Source organism: Anguilla anguilla, chromosome 14 (assembly GCF_013347855.1).
Source record: "Anguilla anguilla isolate fAngAng1 chromosome 14, fAngAng1.pri, whole genome shotgun sequence".
Lineage (NCBI taxonomy): Eukaryota > Metazoa > Chordata > Actinopteri > Anguilliformes > Anguillidae > Anguilla > Anguilla anguilla.
Window position 1 is genome coordinate 31789985 of NC_049214.1, and position 21370 is coordinate 31811354.

Sequence of the window (21370 nt, forward strand, 5' to 3'; positions counted from 1 at the left end):
GATGTTCAAATTGAGATAATGGATAATTTGTTCCTTTCTAGAGAATTTAAACACGTTGCAGTGAACATATGTCATACACAGTGACCATAGAAAGTTTACACACCTTTCAAAATGTTCACCTTTTATTGCAGCTGTTTCTGTAGACTTGTTCTGCTGGGTACTGCATTGCATCATAAAGAACAAGCAACAAGGGGCTTTCAATATAATTTAGAGATCAAGTTGTGGACAGACATAAGTCAGGAGATGTGTAATAACCCCTTTGCGCAAACCCTCTCATGGCCAGGATGCCAACATCATGAGATTTCTAAACTCAGAAGTGCAGTGCTCCTGCAACCATTCAACGAGTGGAAACAACAAACTGTGTAGTCTAGCTTTATTAGTACATGATACACTACAACAATACTAAAGACGGAGTTCATAAGTGCCACTATTGCTATGTAGTTCATCAATGTATCAAGCATCCCCATCTCAGTCTCATCTGCAACTATACCAACCAAGCGTGACAAACTGGACAATCTATCTGGGAATTCATAAAAATATTCTTTCACCTCCAAAAATTCATAGTCCACCATAGCAAACAATAGTCCAAAGATATGCCAAAACAGCAGTGAAAAATGTTGCTAACTACAGTATATAAGGAAATAAACCAGTGAAATTCTAGTGTAATTATAACACGTCATCCTACTATGAACATCAGCTATTAAATATGGAATAAATACACAATCTGTATACCTTCTGAGATAGCTGTGCATAAAACCACACATGCTGTGTATGCCATTGAGACCTAGTTCATTTTCTAGTTCATTCTGGCTTGATCACCAATTATTTTGTCCAGTAAAGGACAAAAAAAGGTTTCCAAAGATGTATGATGTGTCTAATTGAATGTTTGGAGCAGCGATTTAAGTCCAGGTGTAATAGCAAGTTTGGTCATATAGTCACAGCTTTACGCATTCAGCCACAGTGTCAGCAGGAAAAGACACACATCCAGTCTCAGCATGGCTGAGGCATATCATTCCCTAGCTAATATGGATTTTGGGAGTGAGTCAGAAGAGGAGTGCAAGGGAGGCTACAATTCTTTCGAGGAGTATACATACAAACATGAAAAAGATGTCCTCCTCAATATGTAATTATTACTGTTTGAAATATTTCAATTATGTATGTTCTTTCACTCCACCTTTCGCTTTACCATAATTCATGATGTGGTACAGTGCTTTGAAAAAGTATTCATGGCATGTCACATCCAGGTCCTGAGGCAGCAAAGCAACCCCACACCATCACACTTCAACCATGTTTGACCTTTGGTATGACAAAGTGTCAGTTTTGACATATCTGTCCACAGAACAGGTGCTTTTTTTGCAAATGTGAGACGAGCATTAATATTTCTCTTGGTTGGCAGTGGTTTCAACCTTGCCACTCCCCCATGAGTTCAATTTTTTCATTTCAATTTCAATTCAATTGTGTTTTTATAGCACTTTTTACATAGAACTGTCACAAAGACACTTCACAGAGTAGCAAGGGAAGAGGCAGAGCAAACAGAGCAAACACCAGGCCTGAAATAGCAGGTACATAAGGTAAAAAAAAATGAACACATGAACACATTGGCTGACGCTTGAGAGGCCTGAAGTTCCTTGAACATTCTTCTGGGATCATTAGTGAGTTTTTGGATGTGTTGCCACTGCGACCTTGGAGAAATTTTGGTGGGCCAGCCACTCCTGGGAAGGTTTACCACTGTTCCAATTGTTCCTCATTTTGAGATAATGGCTCTCATTGTGGTTTGGTAGAGTCCCAGAGCTTTAGAAATGGCTTTGTAACCCTTTCCAAGCTGATATATTTGAACAACTTTTTTTCTCACCTCTTCTGGAATTTCTTTTGACTGTGGCATAGTGTGCTTGCAGAAACTTTGTGGTGGCTACTTCACTCTGATGGTTCAGTATGAGTAAGGTTTAAATTCAACAGGGCTTGCTGCAACCAGGCCGGTCTCTGTTCAATCAGCTGAATCTAATTATCAATTCAAGTTGGTTAATAGGTTGATTGAGTAACAAAGAGGGCAAGTACTTTTTCACATGGGTGATATGGGTGTTAAATAAAATAAATAGTAATTTAAAAAATAAAGTTTTGCATTTACTCAGTTTCTCTTTGTTAAATGATACATTTGTCTAAAGATCTGAAACCCTTCAGTGTGACTAATATGCAATAATAGAGGAAATCAGGAAGGGGGCAAATACTTTTTCACAACACTGTATTCACATAAATTAAAATTTTGCATAAAATGTGGAAGACTCAGTAGTGTATTATGGCAAAGCCATGGTGCACAAAGTACTGAGAACAAAGGTGTTAATATTTGCAGCACTTATCTTTGGGGAAAAAAGTTTATAATTTGACGAAAGTGTCAGCGGATTCTACTGAACCACTAAAAGCTGAATATTTTCCATGTTTGAGAAATCTTTTTTTTTTTTTTTAAGTCTCACTACTTGTATTTTATATATACTTTTTTGTTCATCTTTATTGAGGTTGTGAATTATTTTGTAGTGCACTGTATACCACACACATATTCATACACAGCAGAATTACTGTGAGGGAATATTATCATTTCATCCCAAATAAAGCCTTATTATATACACACAAAAATGGACACTGTTAAATCAACTCTGAGAGTTTTTTTTTTTTATTGTGTAGAATGAAATGAACCATGTTGAATTAACATTGAACATTTTACTGTTCAGTAAACTATAGCTAAATAGGTCTGGTTCACATCAGACTGAACTCTAAACCCACTGCAGTTTGGATAATATTAAGTCACACTCGCATGCTGTCATCCTGCTTATATACATCATATATTTTCATCATCTAAGGTTTTGTGCTATTAATTCTTATTTCTATCTCTGTGGTTTTACAGGGAACAGATGATGGTCTCCAGTGGGGTGGGAAAGATCCTTTGCTGTCTTAACAAGGACAGTCTTTTAAGACCAGATTCTCCCCACTTGTCTTTACTAGTTGTTTGCAATTCCATTCTGTGATTCATTTTAGAGGCAGTTAGTCCTGCCTGGAGTAATTCTGAGAAATCAGGTGCTTTGACATACCACACATGGCATGGAAATGTATCCTCGGATTAACAGCATGATCAATATCTGCAGCACAGCCACTGGGGTACAGCAGACAGGATTGAAACAGCTGCTGAACAAGCAGGTTTTGGACAGAGTACATTCCATCAATGTCACACTACATCGGGTCTTTCAGAAACACATCCCCTCACAACAACTGAGATATTGTTGTAGTCTGTAATTCCCGGTCACTTGTCTCCCCAGTACTGTCTCTGTGTCTGTGTTCCCTGAGCTGCTTCACTCCCCTGTACTTGTGTGATTTCACTATTCGGGTGGTTCCGGGTTTTCGTGGTTTCCCCCCCTTCCTTCCAGTCTCGTTTTTACTTACTTCCTACTTATTTCTGGTTTTACTAATTTCTACTAATCCTTACTAATTTATAGATTGTAAAGTACTAACCTCATTAATATACTAACATGTGAATATTACTAATGGACTAACACACACTAGTTTTGGGTTTTTGATAGTTTAGATCACTATACGAATACATTAACCAGTCTCCCCTTTTCCATGCTGCGCTGTAGCTCCGCCCCTTTTCTTTCTAGCCTGCTCTACGCTGAGCTCTGCAATTGCCTGCACCTGTCTCTTGCTCTGACTGCACCTCTCTCTCTCTGCACGCGTTTGTACCTGCTCAACCCAGGCCATCTATTATCATTGTGGTCTATGTGATTCCAGTCCGCGTTTTGTCAGTCCCCTGTCATTTAATTAGTTTTCCTAATGTTCTTCACCTGGATGTTGTTTGTTACTCCTCCCTCACTCTCTTAACCCCTCCTTGATTGTTATCTTCCCCAGTGTATAAATGTCAGTCTTTTCCACCTGTTTAGTGTCAGAACGTTGATCGAATTCATTGTGCCGATTGTTAGTAAGCCTTTGTCTATTGAGATTCCTGCGACACCCCTTTGTACGACTTCGAGTTTGCCTGCCCCTTTTGGTTTTGTTTGCTTCTGGTTTGACCTTCGCTTTGCCTTGACTTCTCTTTTGCCTGTCCCTTTGTACCTTCGCCACTCTGATCTCCTGGTTTTTGACTTTTCGCCTGTTTTTTCACTTCTTTTGGAAACTCGATTTGGCACCATACTCTCTCTGATTACCTGGCTTCAAACCTCGAACTGAATAAAGACAACGTTTTTTGGATTTCCCTGGTCTGCGTGTGGGTCCTTGCACAGAACTTCTCAGATATAGCCCCATAAATTCTTGTTTTCCAGCTGCACTGCTGGAAAACCAAGGCACTTCGACATTCTTTACTTCAATTTTGCATACACTGCAGTTTTTAATATATTGTTTACACTATGTCTGGTCTTTGTCTATACTGTCTATACTGTGTGGAGGTTTAATATTAAATATGTTTTTCCTGATCGCATAACTTAGTGAAAAGAGAAAGAGGAAGAGAAAAGGCACTGTCCTTAGATGAACTAGAGCGTACGTGACAAAAGCCATGTGTACAAGTTGTGTTTTTGCTGATAAACGGAACAACTGTGGTTTTTCTGCCTGCACTAACCGAAAGTGCCCTTTTGAACTTTTTTTGTCACCATTCTACTCTCTCCACTCATGAGGATTTTTTTTCACATGCAGAAGCACTACATAAAGGGCTTGTATTTGCTTTGTATTACATTACATTACAGGCATTTACCAGATATTCTTATACACAACGCATTTACATTGCATCCATATATACAGCTGGATATATACTGAAGCAATGCAGGTTAAGTGCCTTGCTCAAAGGTATAACGGCAGTGTCCTACCCGGGAATCAAACCTGTGACCTTTAGGTTACAAGACCAGTTACTTACCCATTATAGTACAATGCCACCCTTTGCACTCCTAAGTGTAGAGATCTCTCCATGCTGCACAAATAAAGAAGCCTTATGGCCCTTAACAGAGAGTGGTGATGTCTATACTGTTGTATGATAAGTTCAATGTAAGTAGATGATTGTATTTTGTTCTATCCTATTATGTGTGATCCTGTACAGTTCTGTGCCACGGTTTCTAATTCTGCTTCATCACCTGTCTCTCTGTATGCCTTCAGTTTGTTGTGTTGTCTGGATCTTATCTTGTATGCATCTTAATGACCATTACACAAAGCAGACATATACAGTTTGTGGCCAATAAGGCCAAAACACTGATGTGAAGTCACTTATTAGGGAGTTGGGCATCACATGCTACCAGAACAGTAGGTATCCAATGTGGCACAGAATCTTCCAGCTCCTTTATTCTATAAAAAGTCAATCAACTATTACCTTGATGATGGCCTGCCTGCTCAAATCCTCAATTCAAATTTTCAGCCAACTTTTTTGACTTCCTTGACTTTTTCCTTGTCTTTCCCTCACAGTTTCATGCCAACACCGCCTTATACTGTTCCTCATGAAACATCAACAAATCAAGTTGTCTTCATCACTGAAGCTCCTGCCAGATGTGCCCCAACAAATCACCCCTCTTTCAAACTCTCTGAGGTCTCGTCTTCTAACGATGCTAGGCATAATTATAGGCAACCAGGCCCACCAAGCATTTTTGTATGTGACCCTAAACAGTTTGGGATAGTTAATGCAGTTTAGTGAGTTTTCAGCAAGTCCAGATGTTTTTTGTATGCAAATTAATCAAGTAACTCCAAAGCAGCTTGTACAGTGACATCGTGACTCCAGAGGTTGTGTGTATTTTACCTAATTATTTTTAAAAAAACATTTATTCTCATCTTTAGTTGTAACTACAGTTGTAAGAAAAAGTTTGTGAACCTTTTGGATTTACCTGGATTTCTGCAGTAATTACTCATCAAATGTGGTCTGGCCCTCATTTAAGTCACAATAATAGACAAACACATTCTGCTTCAACTAATAAGACACAATCAATTACATTTTGCTTGTCTTTATTGAACACATTGTCTAAACATTCACAGTTCAGGCTGGAAAAAGTATGTCAATCTTTGTATCTAGTAACTGGTAGGACCTCTTTAGCAGCAATAACCACCATCAAATGTTTACTATAACTGCTGATCAGACTTGCACAATGGTTAGGAGGAATTTTAGATCATTCCTCCTGACAAATCTGCTTCAGTTCATTGAATTTTCTTCTTGTGGTATCACCCAATTTATATTAAGGTGACGGTTTCAGGTGACAGACTGCTACCCTGCTGTAAAATATCTTTTTTGAGTTCTTTGTTCCCTCAATGATTACAAGCTCTTTTCCTTGAGGCAGCAAAGCAACCCAATCCATGATGCTCCATCCACCATGCTCCACAGTTGGGATGAGATTTTTGTGTTGGTGACCAGTGCTTTTTCCTTCGAAAATGTACATTGTGCATTTCTGCAAAAAAGTTCAACTTTTGTCTCACCAATCCAGCGAATATTGTCCCAGAAGTGTTGTGGAACACCCAGGTGGTCTTTTGCAAACTTGAGACGTGCAGCAATGTTTTGTTGGAGAGCGGTGGTTTCCTCTTTGGTGTCCACCCATGAATACCATTCTTGTTTAGTGTTTTTCTTATTGTGGACACACGGACACAGAACACAAGCAAGTTCAAAAGATTTCAGCAGGCCCTTTGTTGTTACCCTAGGGTTTGTTTTGACCTCCTTCAGCATTGCACATTGCACTCTTGCCATGATCTTTGCAGGATGCCCAATACTAGGAAGAGTAGCAACAGTATAGAATTTCCTCTGTTTGTATGGGGCAACATAGCTAAGGAGGTAAGAGCGGTTGTCTGGCAGACAGAGGGTTGCCAGTTCGATCCCCGCCTGGGCGTGTCCCAGAGCAAGACGCTTTGGATAAAAGCGCTACATAAATGTAGTCCATTTACCATTTGTAGACAACTTATCTTATTGTGGATTGATGAAAACCCTAGCCTTTAGATATATTTTTGTAGCATTTTCCAGCCCTATGAATCTCTACAGTTCTTCTAAGTTCCTCTGATGCAGGTCTTCTAATGCAGAAATAAGTAAGTAAGTCCAAAGGGTTTGCACACTTTTTCTTGCAAGCATATTTCCTGTGTTGTATGCATCTTGAGAGCGCTGCACTTACAGAAATAAGTGACTCGGCTTCCTGTAGTACTACCCATGAGAGAAGAATTTCAATGCAGCAACAAATCAACACAGAGGAAACTGGTTCCTGGTTGAGCAATTTTGATTTGTGGGGAAAAGTGGCAAACTGTCATCTATTTCATAGTCAGACATAATTGTAGCTTCAATTTCAATTTGTAAGCAGCTTAGCTAATTTTAGGCATGCAGAAACAGGGAGTGTGGTAGCAGTTTAGCTAGCGTTAGGCATGCAAGAACAGGTAGTGTGGTAGCAGTTTAGCTAACGTTAGCATTGAAAAACAGAGTGTGGTAGCAGTTTAGCTAACGTTAGGCATGCAGAAACAGGCAGTGTGGTAGCAGCTTGTCTAACGCTAGCATGCAAAAACAGGCAGTGTGGTAGCTACCCCTTGGCCAGGCCATCAGCCTCCACACTATGCCTGTCTGGTCCTTCACCTTGGAAGTGAAGAGCTTGTCCCACTTGTGAACTAAGAAGGAAAGTACTGGTATGGAGTAAAAGGATGTTCAAATTGAGATAATGGATAATTTGGTCCTTTCTAGAGAATTTAAACACGTTGCAGTGAACATTTGTCAAATACACAGTGGCCATAGAAAGTTTACACACCTTTCAAAATGTTCACCTTTTATTGCAGCTGTTTCTGTAGACTTGTTCTGCTGGGTACTGCATTGCATTGTAAAGAACAAGCAACAAGAGGCTTTCAAAATAATTTAGAGATCAAGTTGTGGACAGGCATAAGTCAGGAGATGTGTAATAACCCCTTTGCGCAAACCCTCTCATGGCCAGGACGCCAACATCATGAGATTTCTTAACTCAGAAGTTCAGTGTTCCTGCAACCATTCTACGAGTGGAAACAACAAACTGTGTAGTCTAGCTTTATTAGTACATGATACACTACAACAATACTAAAGACGGAGTTCATAAGTGCCACTATTGCTGTGTAGTTCATCAATTTGACAAGCATCCCCATCCCAGTCTCATCTGCAACTATACCAACCAAGCGTGACAAACTGGACAATCTATCTAGGAATTCATAAAAATATTCTTTCACCACCAAAAATTAATAGTCCACCATAGCAAACAATAGCCCAAAGATATGCCAAAACAGCGGTGAAAAATGCTGCTAACTACAGTATATGAGGAAATAAACCAATGAAATTCTAGTGAAATTATAACACGTCATTCTATTATGAATATCAGCTATTAAATACGGAATAAATACACAATCTGTATACCTTCTGAGATAGCTGTGCATAAAACCACACATTCTGTGTATGCCATTGAGACCTAGTTCATTTTCTAGTTCATTCTGGCTTGATCACCAATTATTTTGTCCAGTAAAGGACAGAATTAGCTTTCCAAAGATGTATGATGTGTCTAATTGAATGTTTGGAGCAGCAATTTAAGTCCAGGCGTAATAGCAAGTTTAGTCATATAGTCACAGCTTTACGCATTCAGCCACAGTGTTAGCAGGAAAAGACACACATCCGGTGAGGTGTAAATGTTGTTTTCCTTAAATTTTTGGAAAATATTATTAATCTTGAGAAAGTCTCAGCATGGCTGAGGCATATCGTCCCCTAGCTAATATGGATTTTGGGAGTGAGTCAGAAGAGGAGAGCAAGGGAGGCTACAATTCTTTCGAGGAGTATACATACAAACATGAAAAAGATGTCCTCCTCAATATGTAATTATTACTGTTTGAAATATTTCAATTATGTATGTTCTTTCACTCCACCTTTCGCTTTACCATAATTCATGATGTGGTACAGTGCTTTGAAAAAGTATTCATGGTTTTTTCAATAATGGCATGTCACATCCAGGTCCTGAGGCAGCAAAGCAACCCCACACCATCACACTTCAACCATGTTTGACCTTTGGTATGACAAAGTGTCAGTTTTGACATATCTGTCCACAGAACAGGTGCTTTTTTTTGCAAATGTTGATATTTCTCTTGGTTGGCAGTGGTTTCAACCTTGCCACTCCCCCATGAATTAAATTTTTTCATTTCAATTTCAATTCAATTGTATTTTTATAGCACTTTTTACATGGAACTGTCACAAAGACACTTCACAGAGTAGCAAGGGAAGAGGCAGAGCAAACAGAGCAAACATCAGGCCTGAACCCCCAAATAGCAGGTACATAAGGTAAAAAAAAATAATGAACACATGAACACATTAGCTGAGGCTTGAGAGGCCTGAAGTTCCTTGAACATTCTTCTGGGATCATTAGTGAGTTTTTGGATGTGTTGCTACTGCGACCTTGGAGAAATTTTGGCGGGCCAGCCACTCCTGGGAAGATTTACCACTGTTCCAAGTGTTCCTCATTTTGAGATAATGGCTCTCATTGTGGTTTGGTAGAGTCCCAGAGCTTTAGAAATGGCTTTGTAACCCTTTCCAAACTGATATATTTAAACAACTTTTTTTCTCCCATCTTCTGGAATTTCTTTTGACTGTGGCATAGTGTGCTTGCAGAAACTTTGTGGTGGCTACTTCACTCTGATGGTTCAATATGAGTAAGGTTTAAATTCAACAGGGCTGGCTGCAACCAGGCCGGTCTCTGTTCAATCAGCTGAATCTAATTATCAATCCAAGTTGGTTAATAGGTTGATTGAGTAACAAAGAGGGCAAGTACTTTTTCACATGGGTGATATGGATGTTAAATAAAATAAATAGTAATTTAAAAAATAAAGTTTTGCATTTACTCAGTTTCTTTTTGTTAACTGATACATTTGTCTAAAGATCTGAAACTACTCAGTGTGACAAATATGCAATAATAGAGAAAATCAGGAAATATTTTACTTTTTCGCAGCACTGTATTCACATTGGTCATAATCGACAACTGCCGATTTGCCTTTGCTAATAACACTCACTATTGTATTGCGAGCTAGCTAACAGGTAATCACTGTTATTGAAGTGACTTTTTGTGGTCAATTTTGTCAGAATTCATACCTTTCACAATTAAATTGAGTGTCTTTCACGAGGTTAGCGCTATTCTTTAAAGAAGACATGTCATATTCTGCGGTATAAGCATTCATTGGTGGCTCTCGTCTTATGTTTGATGCACCATTCTGCTGTGAAGCTAGAACATTGGCAGCATTTTCCTGATGGTGGCATATTATCTTTTCATTGTACATAAGCTAGACTATGGGGTATTAGTGTCTCCATGAGCATGGAAAGTAGTTAATCAAATTTTCTCTGCTCATATGTGCTAGATGAATGTAAAATTTCCCATTGAATGATTATAAATAGCAACATTTGTGAAACCCATAACGGAAATGTTATCCCTGGGTATGCAACAAAATATTACATACTGTAGAGTACAGACAAACATGGTGTTTTATTGAAGTACAGGAGTGTATAATTACGTATTTAGATGTGTGTATCAAAGTGTGTTACAATGCTTTCGCATCATGTCATCTCCATTTTATTGCTCCTATTATAACATTTCTCCAGAGGTCCTGGTGAAAAATGGGCAATTTTAAATGTTTTATAATGAACAAAATGCATTTAAATCATTTTCTGAGAGGTTTTTGGATCCCGAGATATCCACCCTCTATAATTTCCACTTGAAAAGGATGCAAAAGTGAATTTCATGAATCAAAATAGTTGATTTGTAATTAAATATGATTATTTTATTACTTACATCAATGCACCATTGAGCCATTCTGGATAGATCTGGAGACACCAAGGGACACCAGGGTACATTGATTACATTTTGCTTCCCAGAGAACTTTAGTAGTTCTGCATAGTACCCTTAGATTTTGCATACTTGTGATAAAGGAGTTTACTGAGACTCTCAGTAGTTCATTGCAAACTAAAGAAGAGCAACTTCACTTTAACATTTTCTACTAAATTTCTTTATGCTTGTGGCACTGTGTTATATGCAATTTATGAAAATAAAGTAAAGTTTGCATTATAAATTATACATAAATGATACACTTGCTTCATTTAAGCTATTTTCCATGTCGCTGTGATGCTTACATCTAGTGCACATATAAATACATAAGTAGGACAGATTTGTCATCAGTGCAAAGGGATTAAAAGATATAAAAGGACTTAAATTTCCGTTGGAACACAGTCCATAAAAAAGTTGACGGTAGAAGTGCCCCACACGATCTTATGTACATCAGGCCGTTCCTCCAAACTGGACGGCCAAGCAAGGAGGAGAGGATCAGAGAAGTCACCAAGAGGCCAATGGCATCTGTGAATGAGGTACAGTCCTTAGTCCTACAAAAAAGGACTAATACAGCACTCCTACAGTCAAGTAATTCTGCATGCTGTAATTCAAGAAAAAGGACCTTCCACCAAGTATTGATTCAGGAGGGTGTGCACACATACAACACAGTTATAATAGATATCGTGTTATGGGGAGTAGTACAGGTGGACCCAAATGCAAGACGCAGACACAGAATGCAGGGAGAAACCAGACGTGATTTATTTTTCCAGGTACAGGGAACCAGGCTGGGAACCAGAGGGACAAGCCAGGTGTGGTTTGAATGATGAACGGGAGCTGGCACAGGGCTGGGCAGCGGCAGGGAGCAGGCACAGGGCTGGACAGCGACAGGGAGCAGGCACAGGGCTGGGCAGCGGCAGGGAGCAGGCACAGGGCTGGGCAGCGGCAGGGAGCAGGCACAGGGCTGGGCAGGACTAGACTGGAAGGCCGGCGGAAGGTGAGCTGGAACCGGCAAACGGGAGACAAGACAGGACGAAAGACAAGACAGAACGACCACGGAGACTAGACACACTGAACCGAAAAGACAGATACAATTAACGAGGAACTGAACAACCACGGGATCGGGGAAGCAAGTACGGGAACCGAACGAGAGAAAAAACAAACAGAAAAAGTTACTCCAACTAATCTCTAGGACTGGAGTCAACGTAACTCATCAGATGAACTGAAAAAAACTATCTGGCATGGTGTTGCTGGAAAACCGAGAATATATGCTGCGAACAATCAGCGAATACTCTGGCATAGGCGTGCGGAATGCAGAGAGCAGGTGAGGGAAATCAGCTGCTAACGGGGGTGGTGGAGCTGACGGCGAGGACCCGCCTACACTGCAGGGAGAGAACAGAGAACAAAGATCGTACAACAAAGACAAGATACACAAGGCTAACAGAAAACATGAGAAACAAGAGGGCTATGACATATCGGGCATGCCGCCCCGCCAAGGCGTAACTTGGTTGGATGGCATACCTGCCATCCCAATTTGTATTTTTTTATTAGATAGATAGATAGATAGATAGATAGACAGACAGACAGACAGATAGACAGATAGATAGATAGATAGATAGATAGATAGATAGATAGATAGATAGATAGATAGATAGATAGATAGATAGATAGACATTCTTTATTGTCCACAAGGGAAATTCATTTTGCTCAGGTCAGTACACTACATACAGACAATAAATAAATATAAAAATGTGTCCAGATGCCTCAGCTTCCGTAGGAGGTAGGTCCGCTGCTGACATTAATCCTCATTCATTAGATTTTTTTCCACTCTGATATTGTGGGATATCATGTGTAAATGAAGGTGGAAAATAATCTGATTTAATGTGCTTTAATTTAAGGTTGTGATGCAGTAATAGTTGAACATTATGATATGATGTGTACATTTTCCATAGCCACCGTATGTTTACGAAGGGTCACCTCCATCTTGAACTGGCAGCCATTTTGGAATATTATTTTTAAATTTTTCTTTTTTGACCTAATTGGGTGATTCTTACAAAACCTGCCCGTTGATGGACAGTGTTTGAATGGCTACTCAGCAATTTCAGAATAGATAGGCGACTCAGTGGCACTATAACTGTCTTTTGAATGAGAAATTTGCAATAATCACAACTCTGGCCTCAGTTGATCTAGAGACTTAAAACCATTCATCTTCATCAATCTGTTTAGTATCTTAAAATTCCTGCTATACTAGATTTTCTACCGTTCTGAAAAACACTTACTGCTTGCTTATTCTCTTGTGGATGATACTGGCTGAATTATATGCACTGTTACACCAGTGAGGGTTTTTTCTTTTCTAAACATGAGGCATTGTTGAGTTTGAAATCAAATCATAAGTGCTATGATTTGGGGGGACTGTGTGGTGCAGTGCATTTTTAAAAAAAGTGAACAGCATTGGGATTTAGCTATGCGACATGCTTACAGGTGCATTTAGGTATTCTGAACTGGGGTGAAATGGGGAAAAGTACTGTTGTGTCTGTTATTCAAAACACTTTAATTTAGAGAACAATAGGAAAACTCAGTATCTCGGTAACTTGCAGTACCCCTTTCCTGACAGTGTAATGCCCATATTGTGCACGTATAGTTTTGCTGACACATCAGATTATTGGTCAAATCACTTCCCTTACCAAGAGAAGTGCATTCTATCAGTTGCCTTTTGGTAGTAACAAGGGAATCATGAATTGTTAATTTATTAAATTAATCAGATTAAGATGGAAATGACCCATATAAGCATATAGCAGTGAGGCTTTGTTTCACGACCAGTAATAAAAGATCAGCTGCTGTTGCCTATCACAGGTTCTATTGAATAAACGAAAGTTCAACCGAAAAAAGGTAAATTCCGTACAGACATTAGGAAGAATGGTCAATGAGTAGTCAATGTGTGGAACAGCCTGCCAGGTCGCGTAGTAGAAGCAAAAACTCGCGGATTTTCAAGACTAGGTTGTTAGATACAGTACTATCTAATTTGTTGGTAATCAGAACACTGATTTAGTCAGGATAGTGGCGAGCATTGTTGGGCCGAATGGCCTGTTCTCGTCATTATGTTATGTTTTACCTGAGTCACGTCATGCATGTAATTCCTTAGTCGCCTGATGCAATACGAACTGTATTTCCTACCAATAGGTGTACATTTATTTATAGTCAGGTTTCCCATATACGGACGCTTTTTCGATATTTTCGTATAATAATGAGTGCCTGCGTTGTTCCATTTCTGTTTACCCGATAAATAAAAAGCTTGAAACAAAGCACCACTTGTCACAAACACATGCACACATGAACTGTAAGGTCAGCTAACCTTATTTTCTTCCCAGTGGGAAAACTAAAAGACATTCGCAGGCTAGCATTGCCGCACCCATAGCCTACCCATAGACGGATACTCACATTCAAAGTCTGCGAGAGTAGGCTGTCAACTCTACCGATATCGTCGACAAGTGCCAAAATGTCCCATTTTATGCACTCGGACAGGGTGACGTTTATTAAATGCTTCGCAATATGCCCATATGTTCGGGTGGACACGAAATTCCACACAAAGGTAGTTTAATTACCCTAAATAAGGGACAACTACTTTTTTTTGCCCACGTCCTTTCGAAATTTTCAATGAAAATGACGGCACATACGCCACAAGGGAGAGTGTCCGACTATCATGGGTAATTACATATTTCATGCAGTCATACGTGTTCAACCAGTTGATCATTCTACGTGCAAGTATTTTTCTTCACTTTAGAGGGCGCTGTCGCGCTGAAAGTGGTAAGTCATAAAAATGAAAGTAAAAGTAAAAATCTTGTGCGTTTTTAGACGTGTATGAGGAAGCAGCGTTTTCATAATTCCTTTTCAGTAGCCTACCTTAATATTCTTTTCGAGTTTTAACGTACTCATAAAAGTCTGGAAATTTTGTAGACTTTCGTTGATCTAATGATGAAAATCAAGATGAGAGTTTTCTGTTGGCTTCTATCGATGTTCTGCGCTATCAGGACGGAAGGTAAATGGAATATTCTCAGTAATAAGGGATAACTAGTGTTTTAAACGAAAGAAGTTATATATTTAACATTTAAACGCATTTTTCAGATTTTCTGAAATGAAGCTCTGTATGTGGATACCATATTCCTAATGGAATTAAAATTCCATTGTTTAAATTCAAGTTTCGTTTTACCGTTTGTTCCTATTCGTTTGTTTTTCAATATATAGACAGATTTTAGTGCTATACTATTTAGACTCCATTTGTATTCCAGTTTAAGTTTGGTATTATACCTTGTTCATGAAATAAAACGGATGCCAATGGATTTTTTTTCAGCGCTTGGTCCTGCGATGTCCCTAGTTGTCCAGTTGGGGGCGTCTGTGACGTTGCCGTGCTCTGTAGATACCCCACTACCTCTGCACCTGCTGGAGGTGCAGTGGAGGAGGGAGGAGTCTGGAACCCTGGTGCATATGTTCCAGGAAGGAGAGAGTAGGCCAGAATCACAGAGCCCAGCTTACAGCGGCAGGGCCGATTTTTTCTCTGAAGAAATCTCCAAAGGAAACTTCTCTCTGCTGCTTAGGAATGTCACTACTGAAGACAAAGGGCTGTACAAGTGTGTAGTTCAAACTGAACACGAGTCCCATGAAACAGAGGTGACAATAGATATTGGTAAGTACTCCACCCTACTTTTCCAAATGCAATACAGCCTTTTGTTTTTGCATATATGCAGTCTAAAATCTTGAAAGTATTCTCTTTATTGAATCAAATGTCTTGGAAAACAAGCTGAATTTATATTAAAGGGATTTAGCAGATTTATCCAGATCGACTTTCACAGGTTTTTATTTTTTTTATTTTTTACATTGCATTTACATTTCATCCATTTATACAGCTGGATGTATACTGAAGCAATGCAGGTTAAGTACCTTGCTCAAGGGTACAACAGCAGTGTCCAACCTGGGAATAAAACCTGTGACCTTTAGGTTGCAAGGCGAGCTCCTTACCCGTTTTACTACACTGCCGCCCACAATTTGCCATTTTGCTGAAAAATAATTGTGAAAATAAAATTAACTGGAAGTATAAGCTTACATGCATAGAGGAGCATGAAGGTAAAATTTGCCATACTCTATAAAAGCGGAATACAAGTGAAAAATGTAACTTGATTTTTTAAGAATGGTTGGTGAATGTAATAGCTAAATCATTTTTTTAAATAATATGTTTATGCTATGAAAGACAACACTGTATCCTGTATATTTTGTCATTAATGTCTAACATTTAAATATTAAGCTTTATGCAAATCTTCAGGTTATATAAAACAATATACTTCTTCCTGAAATCTGTTATATGATCAGAGTAGTGTTTTTTCCTTCTTTCATGATTCAGTCCAGGTTTAAGGGCTCTTTACCTTGTTTGGATGCTTTTATCTGATGTGTCACTGTAAAGATTAATTTTTCAGTTTTGGTGTATTTGGCGACATCTGTGGTGACTGGTGGTCACAACAGGCCATTTTCACACTCCAAATACCATTCAAAACAAAGCCGTCAATTGAAGCACAGTGAATGCTTAATTCTCTAAGAAGACAATCCAGAGGTAGTGTATTTTGTAGGAAGAAGACTGCCAAGAAACAACCAAAAATGCTGTCTGGAGCAGTATTATTGAGCAACATATCACACCTAATATTAAAGTTGCTTTTTGGATTTTTGGCACTTGTGCTTTCGCATTCGACGTGCAAGTGCCTGTGCATGTGCCATCGCATTTGAATACTTTGTGGGTCTGTCACACCCGACACCACCTGTATAAAATGGCATCTGATGAAAAACATGTTTTCAACATACAAAAATGCCAAGTTTCTCACATGTGTAGCACAGTGGGTAAGGAACTGGGCTTGTAACCGAAAGGTCCCAGGTTCGATTCCCGGGTAAGGACCCTGCCGTTGTACCCTTGAGCAAGGTACTTAACCTGCATTGCTTCAGTATATATCCAGCTCTATAAATGGATACAATGTAAAAGTGCTATGTAAAAGTTGTGTAAGTCGCTCTGGATAAGAGCGTCTGCTAAATGCCTGTAATGTAATGTAATGTAACATGTACAAAGTCCAGTCTATAAGTCATTAATTCAAAAGGAAAAAATCTAGGCCTGCCATTAAAATTATTGATCAAAAATTACTCCAGGTTACAAGAAACAATATTGGCTATCTTACCTCACACAAATTAAACAAGCTGTATTTCCACCGCAATGCTACCCAATGTTTGCTAAATTGTTTGAAGTAACTTGGCCCTGTGTGTACAAGCATACAGTAAATTATATTAATGGGGCAGACATATGTGTGGATAGGTTTTTCGTACCACATTGAATGTCTCCGAGATCTTCAGTATGATCCATTCCACTGGCAATGTTTGTCTGAGGAGATTGCATGGCTGTATGCTTGATTTTATGCACCTGTTAGCAATGGGTGTGGCTGAAGTAGCTGAACCTACGTTGCTGTTGTTGTGTATTAGTAGTTTTTGAGATATTGACACTTAAATGAAACTATAAAAAACTAGGTGAAAATTGTAGGCCCCTAGTAGGCCAAAATAAATAGGCCTGGGTAAACTTGCTGGTTCTCACATTAAAATGACCCAACATCAACTAAATATTATGGCTAAAAAGTTATTTGGGGGAAATGTTAACTGTGATTTACTGGGTTCTTTTACCTGAAGTATTTTGTGTATTTTGAAAAAACAAAAATACTGTTCTCAGAAGTATCTTGTTACAGATTACGTGGCATTTCTTCCAGGCCTGTCAAATACAAATGACAAAATACCCAAAATAATTTTTAAAAGTATTTCAAATACATGTAACAGAAATACTGCCTATCCCTGTTGATTAGCATAGTTAACTTGCACTGGTGCTTTAGTGATGTTGTATCTTTACTCACTGATGCTTTTGGCCGGGGCCTGTTTTGCTGTTGTTGGTTTGGATGCTGTATTGCAGGTTTGGCAATAAAAAGGTTGTAAAAAAAGTAATATGTCCTTACATAGGAGGAAGAATTAGGACAAAAATCATCCCTGTTCCAGCAGTGCTACCACATGATCTTATGTTCAGCCTTTGATTAATTAAAATCTCTGTTACAGGTTTTTCCACGTGGCATTTATGTGTCCTGGGCTTAACCACTGCTGCTGCAGGTTTTGCTGTTATAAGCTGCATTCCTGCTCTTTTGCGCATAAACAAAGAAAAAAAAGAGGAAATAAAGGAAGGTAGGAGTGTTTACATTTTTTCTCCAGTTTCAATGTAATATTACAATTATTTAACTCTCTATTTTTCTGGTGTCTTATCCTTATACAGCAATGATAAGTCACTGCACACAATTTCACATAATGTATGATAAAATACAGTTCTTACAGTGTTTTCCAATATTTGTTCATGAACAATACTTTATTTTTTTAAATATGCACAAATATATTTGCAATAGAACTTAATGGAAAAATACAAAGCACCTTTATTATGGTTGTAATCAAATCAAACAGAGCTTAATTAATTTCCATAAGTTTATATGTATTTTCATATAAAGCATTTCACCAATATCACAGACATGAAAAAAAATTGCAATTAATTATTAGCTTGAGGCAAGGGAATAATGGAAATAACTGAGTACACTCACATTTGTGATTAAGTTAAAAAATATATGAATGTTTTATTGACATACAGGAGCAATTTGTCTAAAACTCAGCAGCCTAGAATTGTCAAGCAGGGCCTATTTGCATCATCTTCAGATAGAGAGACAGTCATTATGATTTGGGGGAATTTTTCATTTTAAACTCTACTGTGAATAATGATCCAGTTCTGATAAAAATCAAACTGTTGAAAGTCCTTGAAACTTCAGTGAGAGGGTCCTCCAGACTCTGGGTATTGGATGAGAAGGTAAACTATGGGGTATGGCAGACTATAAAATACATTTTATATTTTAGGTAATTCCTCAGCCACATGCAGCGTGCTGTTATGATCCCGTATATGACTAATAAAAGGATAGTTTTATAAGGATATGTGCAAGGATGTGTGTGAATGCTGCATTTTTTTGGTCCTTAGTTAAAAGCAACACGGCCGTGTTGCTATATTGCCTTCAAGTCTCCGTTCCATGCATCCTGATGTCCATCGCATTCGCCATATGGGGTTATATTGAAAGTAAGTCTGCCTGCTTTGTTTTACTTTGTTTTCTAGTTTTCCATGTTCAATTCCTTCCCTAATTCTGAATGTTACATTAGCTACTTACAGTCGTGTTCATGCTGCAGTCCCTGTGGCTGATTTGGGAGAGTGTAGACTTAAACAGACCTCCTCCGAAACGCGTGGTGTCACCTGGCAAGCAACCAGTGGGGGTCACAAGAGAGTAGGGTTGGGTATCATTTGGATTTTATTGATACCGATTCTCCTCTGATTCTGCTTATCAAATCGGTTCATATTGAACCCTGGTTCTGATTTATATCATATTTTTGAGGAAGGAAAAACCAAAATGCTTTAAAAGCAAAAACTAATCTTTATTCTTAGATTAAGGCTGCTACAAAACGTGAATTGTCAATAATGACGATAAGGTGTCTTGCCCTTCTTTTTGACAAAAAAGCAAAAAAATAAATAAATAATTATGGAGTTTCCCTATTAGGAGGTATCTGGGGATGAACTGGAGGAGGGGTGATACTGCTGTGTCGACTCATTTCTAAGAGAAACATTTGTATCATTCTCTATCTTACCATATGTAAGTTTGAAATACGCTGTTTAGTGCATTGTTGTATGTTACCTGAGTGCAAGGTACTACTAGTGTTAACTGAATCTGGGGTGTTATGACTCTGACTGGGGACATCAAAAACATTCAAAATAATGCTGAAGTTATTTTGAATGCTTGAAATTAATTTACTGCATTACATTCTGCTGTTTACTCAGGTCAGCCATATTGTAAACAATCATGGAGTTGGACATTAGAGCAGCAGGTCCTGGTTGTTGACCTAAACTTTTTGTATTCACTTTTTTAATGCTCAGTGCATTTCACTCGTTCCGCGAAGGCGACTGAAAATAAATTTTCAGGATTCAATAATCAGTTCTCAATACCCAACCCTATAGAGAGTGATGAAACAGGGACCCCTTGCTGACGTGAAAGCACACACAATGGTGCCTTAACCAGATGAGCCACCCAGCGGCCCTTACTTTATATTTTTATTTTTCTTTATTTTACATTGGCACACATAGCATCACACCATTGTTGTTAGATGTTCCTTGACATGTTTGATAGTGTTTTTTAAAATAGTTAAATATATTGCTTGTTCTTTCGGACGAATAATTTAAAGTATAATTTAAATAAAAAAAAGTTTATTAACATTGTTTATTAGCCATTCTAAACTGCGGAGAAAATGAGGAGAAAAGCATTAAAAAGTTGCACATTTGTCACCGTTTATATGTCATTTTTGTCTTGCAGGCTCTTTTGCAGAGGCTTATACTTGCAGTGCGATAAATCTCTCAAGGATCCTAGTGATATTTAAGGTGGCTCCATATGTACTTCCTGGTATGCTTTTACTTTATAATACAGTATTTTGTGATATGCACATATAGACAATGTATTGCCTCCAGTATCACATGTATTTATGTCCATATATAGTATGACACAGAATTTATTCTGATCTTTCAAATGATGGCTTGTCAAATTTTTAAAAACCACTTATTCCACCTCTTCACATGAGGTTTCACGTGAGGAGGCCCAGTAATGCGGAGGTGGAAAGTCCAGGGGTCAGAAAGTAAAGGTCCTGCCATGTATTTCTTCCACCCATGAACTCAGCCAGCTGCAGAATCGTGCTAATTAGGTAATCCAGGTGATCGGCACAAAGTATTGGGGAGGACCTTTACTTTCTAAAATTGTATTTTTACTCCTCTATTGTAATATAATTTTTAGTCATTATGTTGATAATTCCTGCAGAGCATTCATATGGGATTAAAGAATGCCTGCTTTTTCACCCCAGCCATTGATGTGGCCCAGATGTGAATGAGATATTCTATCATATAGATAGCAGGGATGTGGTTTATCTTGCTTTAATAATACCTGCTTTTTGGGCATGGCATTCCCAACCATTTTTAATGGAGATTCTTGTACAGTATATTGCAAGCAGCCTTACCAAATACAGGTAGACACATGTTTTTGCAAGATTTTCCCATTCTGAGAGCTGTTTTTTTCTTCTGTAAACTGATCTGGTGGTTGCATATGGAATTGAAAAAATTATTAAATCTCTCTGGCTCCATGTTCCCAACAAGAAGAAATTAGCACCAAAATTTAAGAGAACAAATTGCATTTATAGAGATATCACCTGCTTGAACCTCCGAACCGGTCTTATGCCCCCTGCCCGCCACAGAATTTCCTACCTGTGGACTTATCTACTGTATTAAAATAGCAGCCAGAACCCTGTTCTAGTCTTATGGCCCTGCCTATAGGACTTTTTTTTATCACAACACACATGCACATAATACAATTTAGTTGTGCTTCAATATCCACAAACAATCAAATAAATACAACTATATCTATAAAAAGGGATACTGGGTCACTCATCTTAACAAAATAAGAGGA

General features: G+C 38.5%; 1 protein-coding gene and 1 long non-coding RNA gene across 2 annotated transcripts; one reads left to right on the top strand and one right to left on the bottom strand.

Annotated features, from left to right (window-relative positions):
• Positions 1-9925: 9925 nt before the first annotated feature.
• LOC118213389 lies at positions 9926-14494 on the bottom strand. The gene is made up of 2 exons (XR_004762409.1): positions 14223-14494; positions 9926-11312 (listed from the first exon to the last, which is right to left on the bottom strand). It is a non-coding gene; the product is annotated as an uncharacterized LOC118213389 (long non-coding RNA).
• A 108-nt stretch (positions 14495-14602) lies between these two features.
• On the top strand, positions 14603-20652 carry LOC118213380 (erythroid membrane-associated protein-like). Its single transcript, XM_035392298.1, has 5 exons — positions 14603-14820; positions 15133-15465; positions 17907-18029; positions 18859-18954; positions 20234-20652. Exons 1-5 carry the CDS (start codon positions 14754-14756, stop codon positions 20365-20367), a joined length of 753 nt encoding a protein of 250 aa, XP_035248189.1. The 5' UTR covers positions 14603-14753; the 3' UTR covers positions 20368-20652.
• Positions 20653-21370: the final 718 nt, after the last annotated feature.

Coding starts and splice junctions, on each gene's coding strand:
- LOC118213380 (XM_035392298.1), top strand. CDS start 14,754: ATGATGAAAATCAAGATGAGAGTTTTCTGTTGGCTTCTATCGATGTTC. Junction 15,466..17,906: donor AGAGGTGACAATAGATATTG/GTAAGTACTCCA, acceptor TCTCTGTTACAG/GTTTTTCCACGTGGCATTTA. Junction 18,030..18,858: donor AAAAGAGGAAATAAAGGAAG/GTAGGAGTGTTT, acceptor TTTGGTCCTTAG/TTAAAAGCAACACGGCCGTG.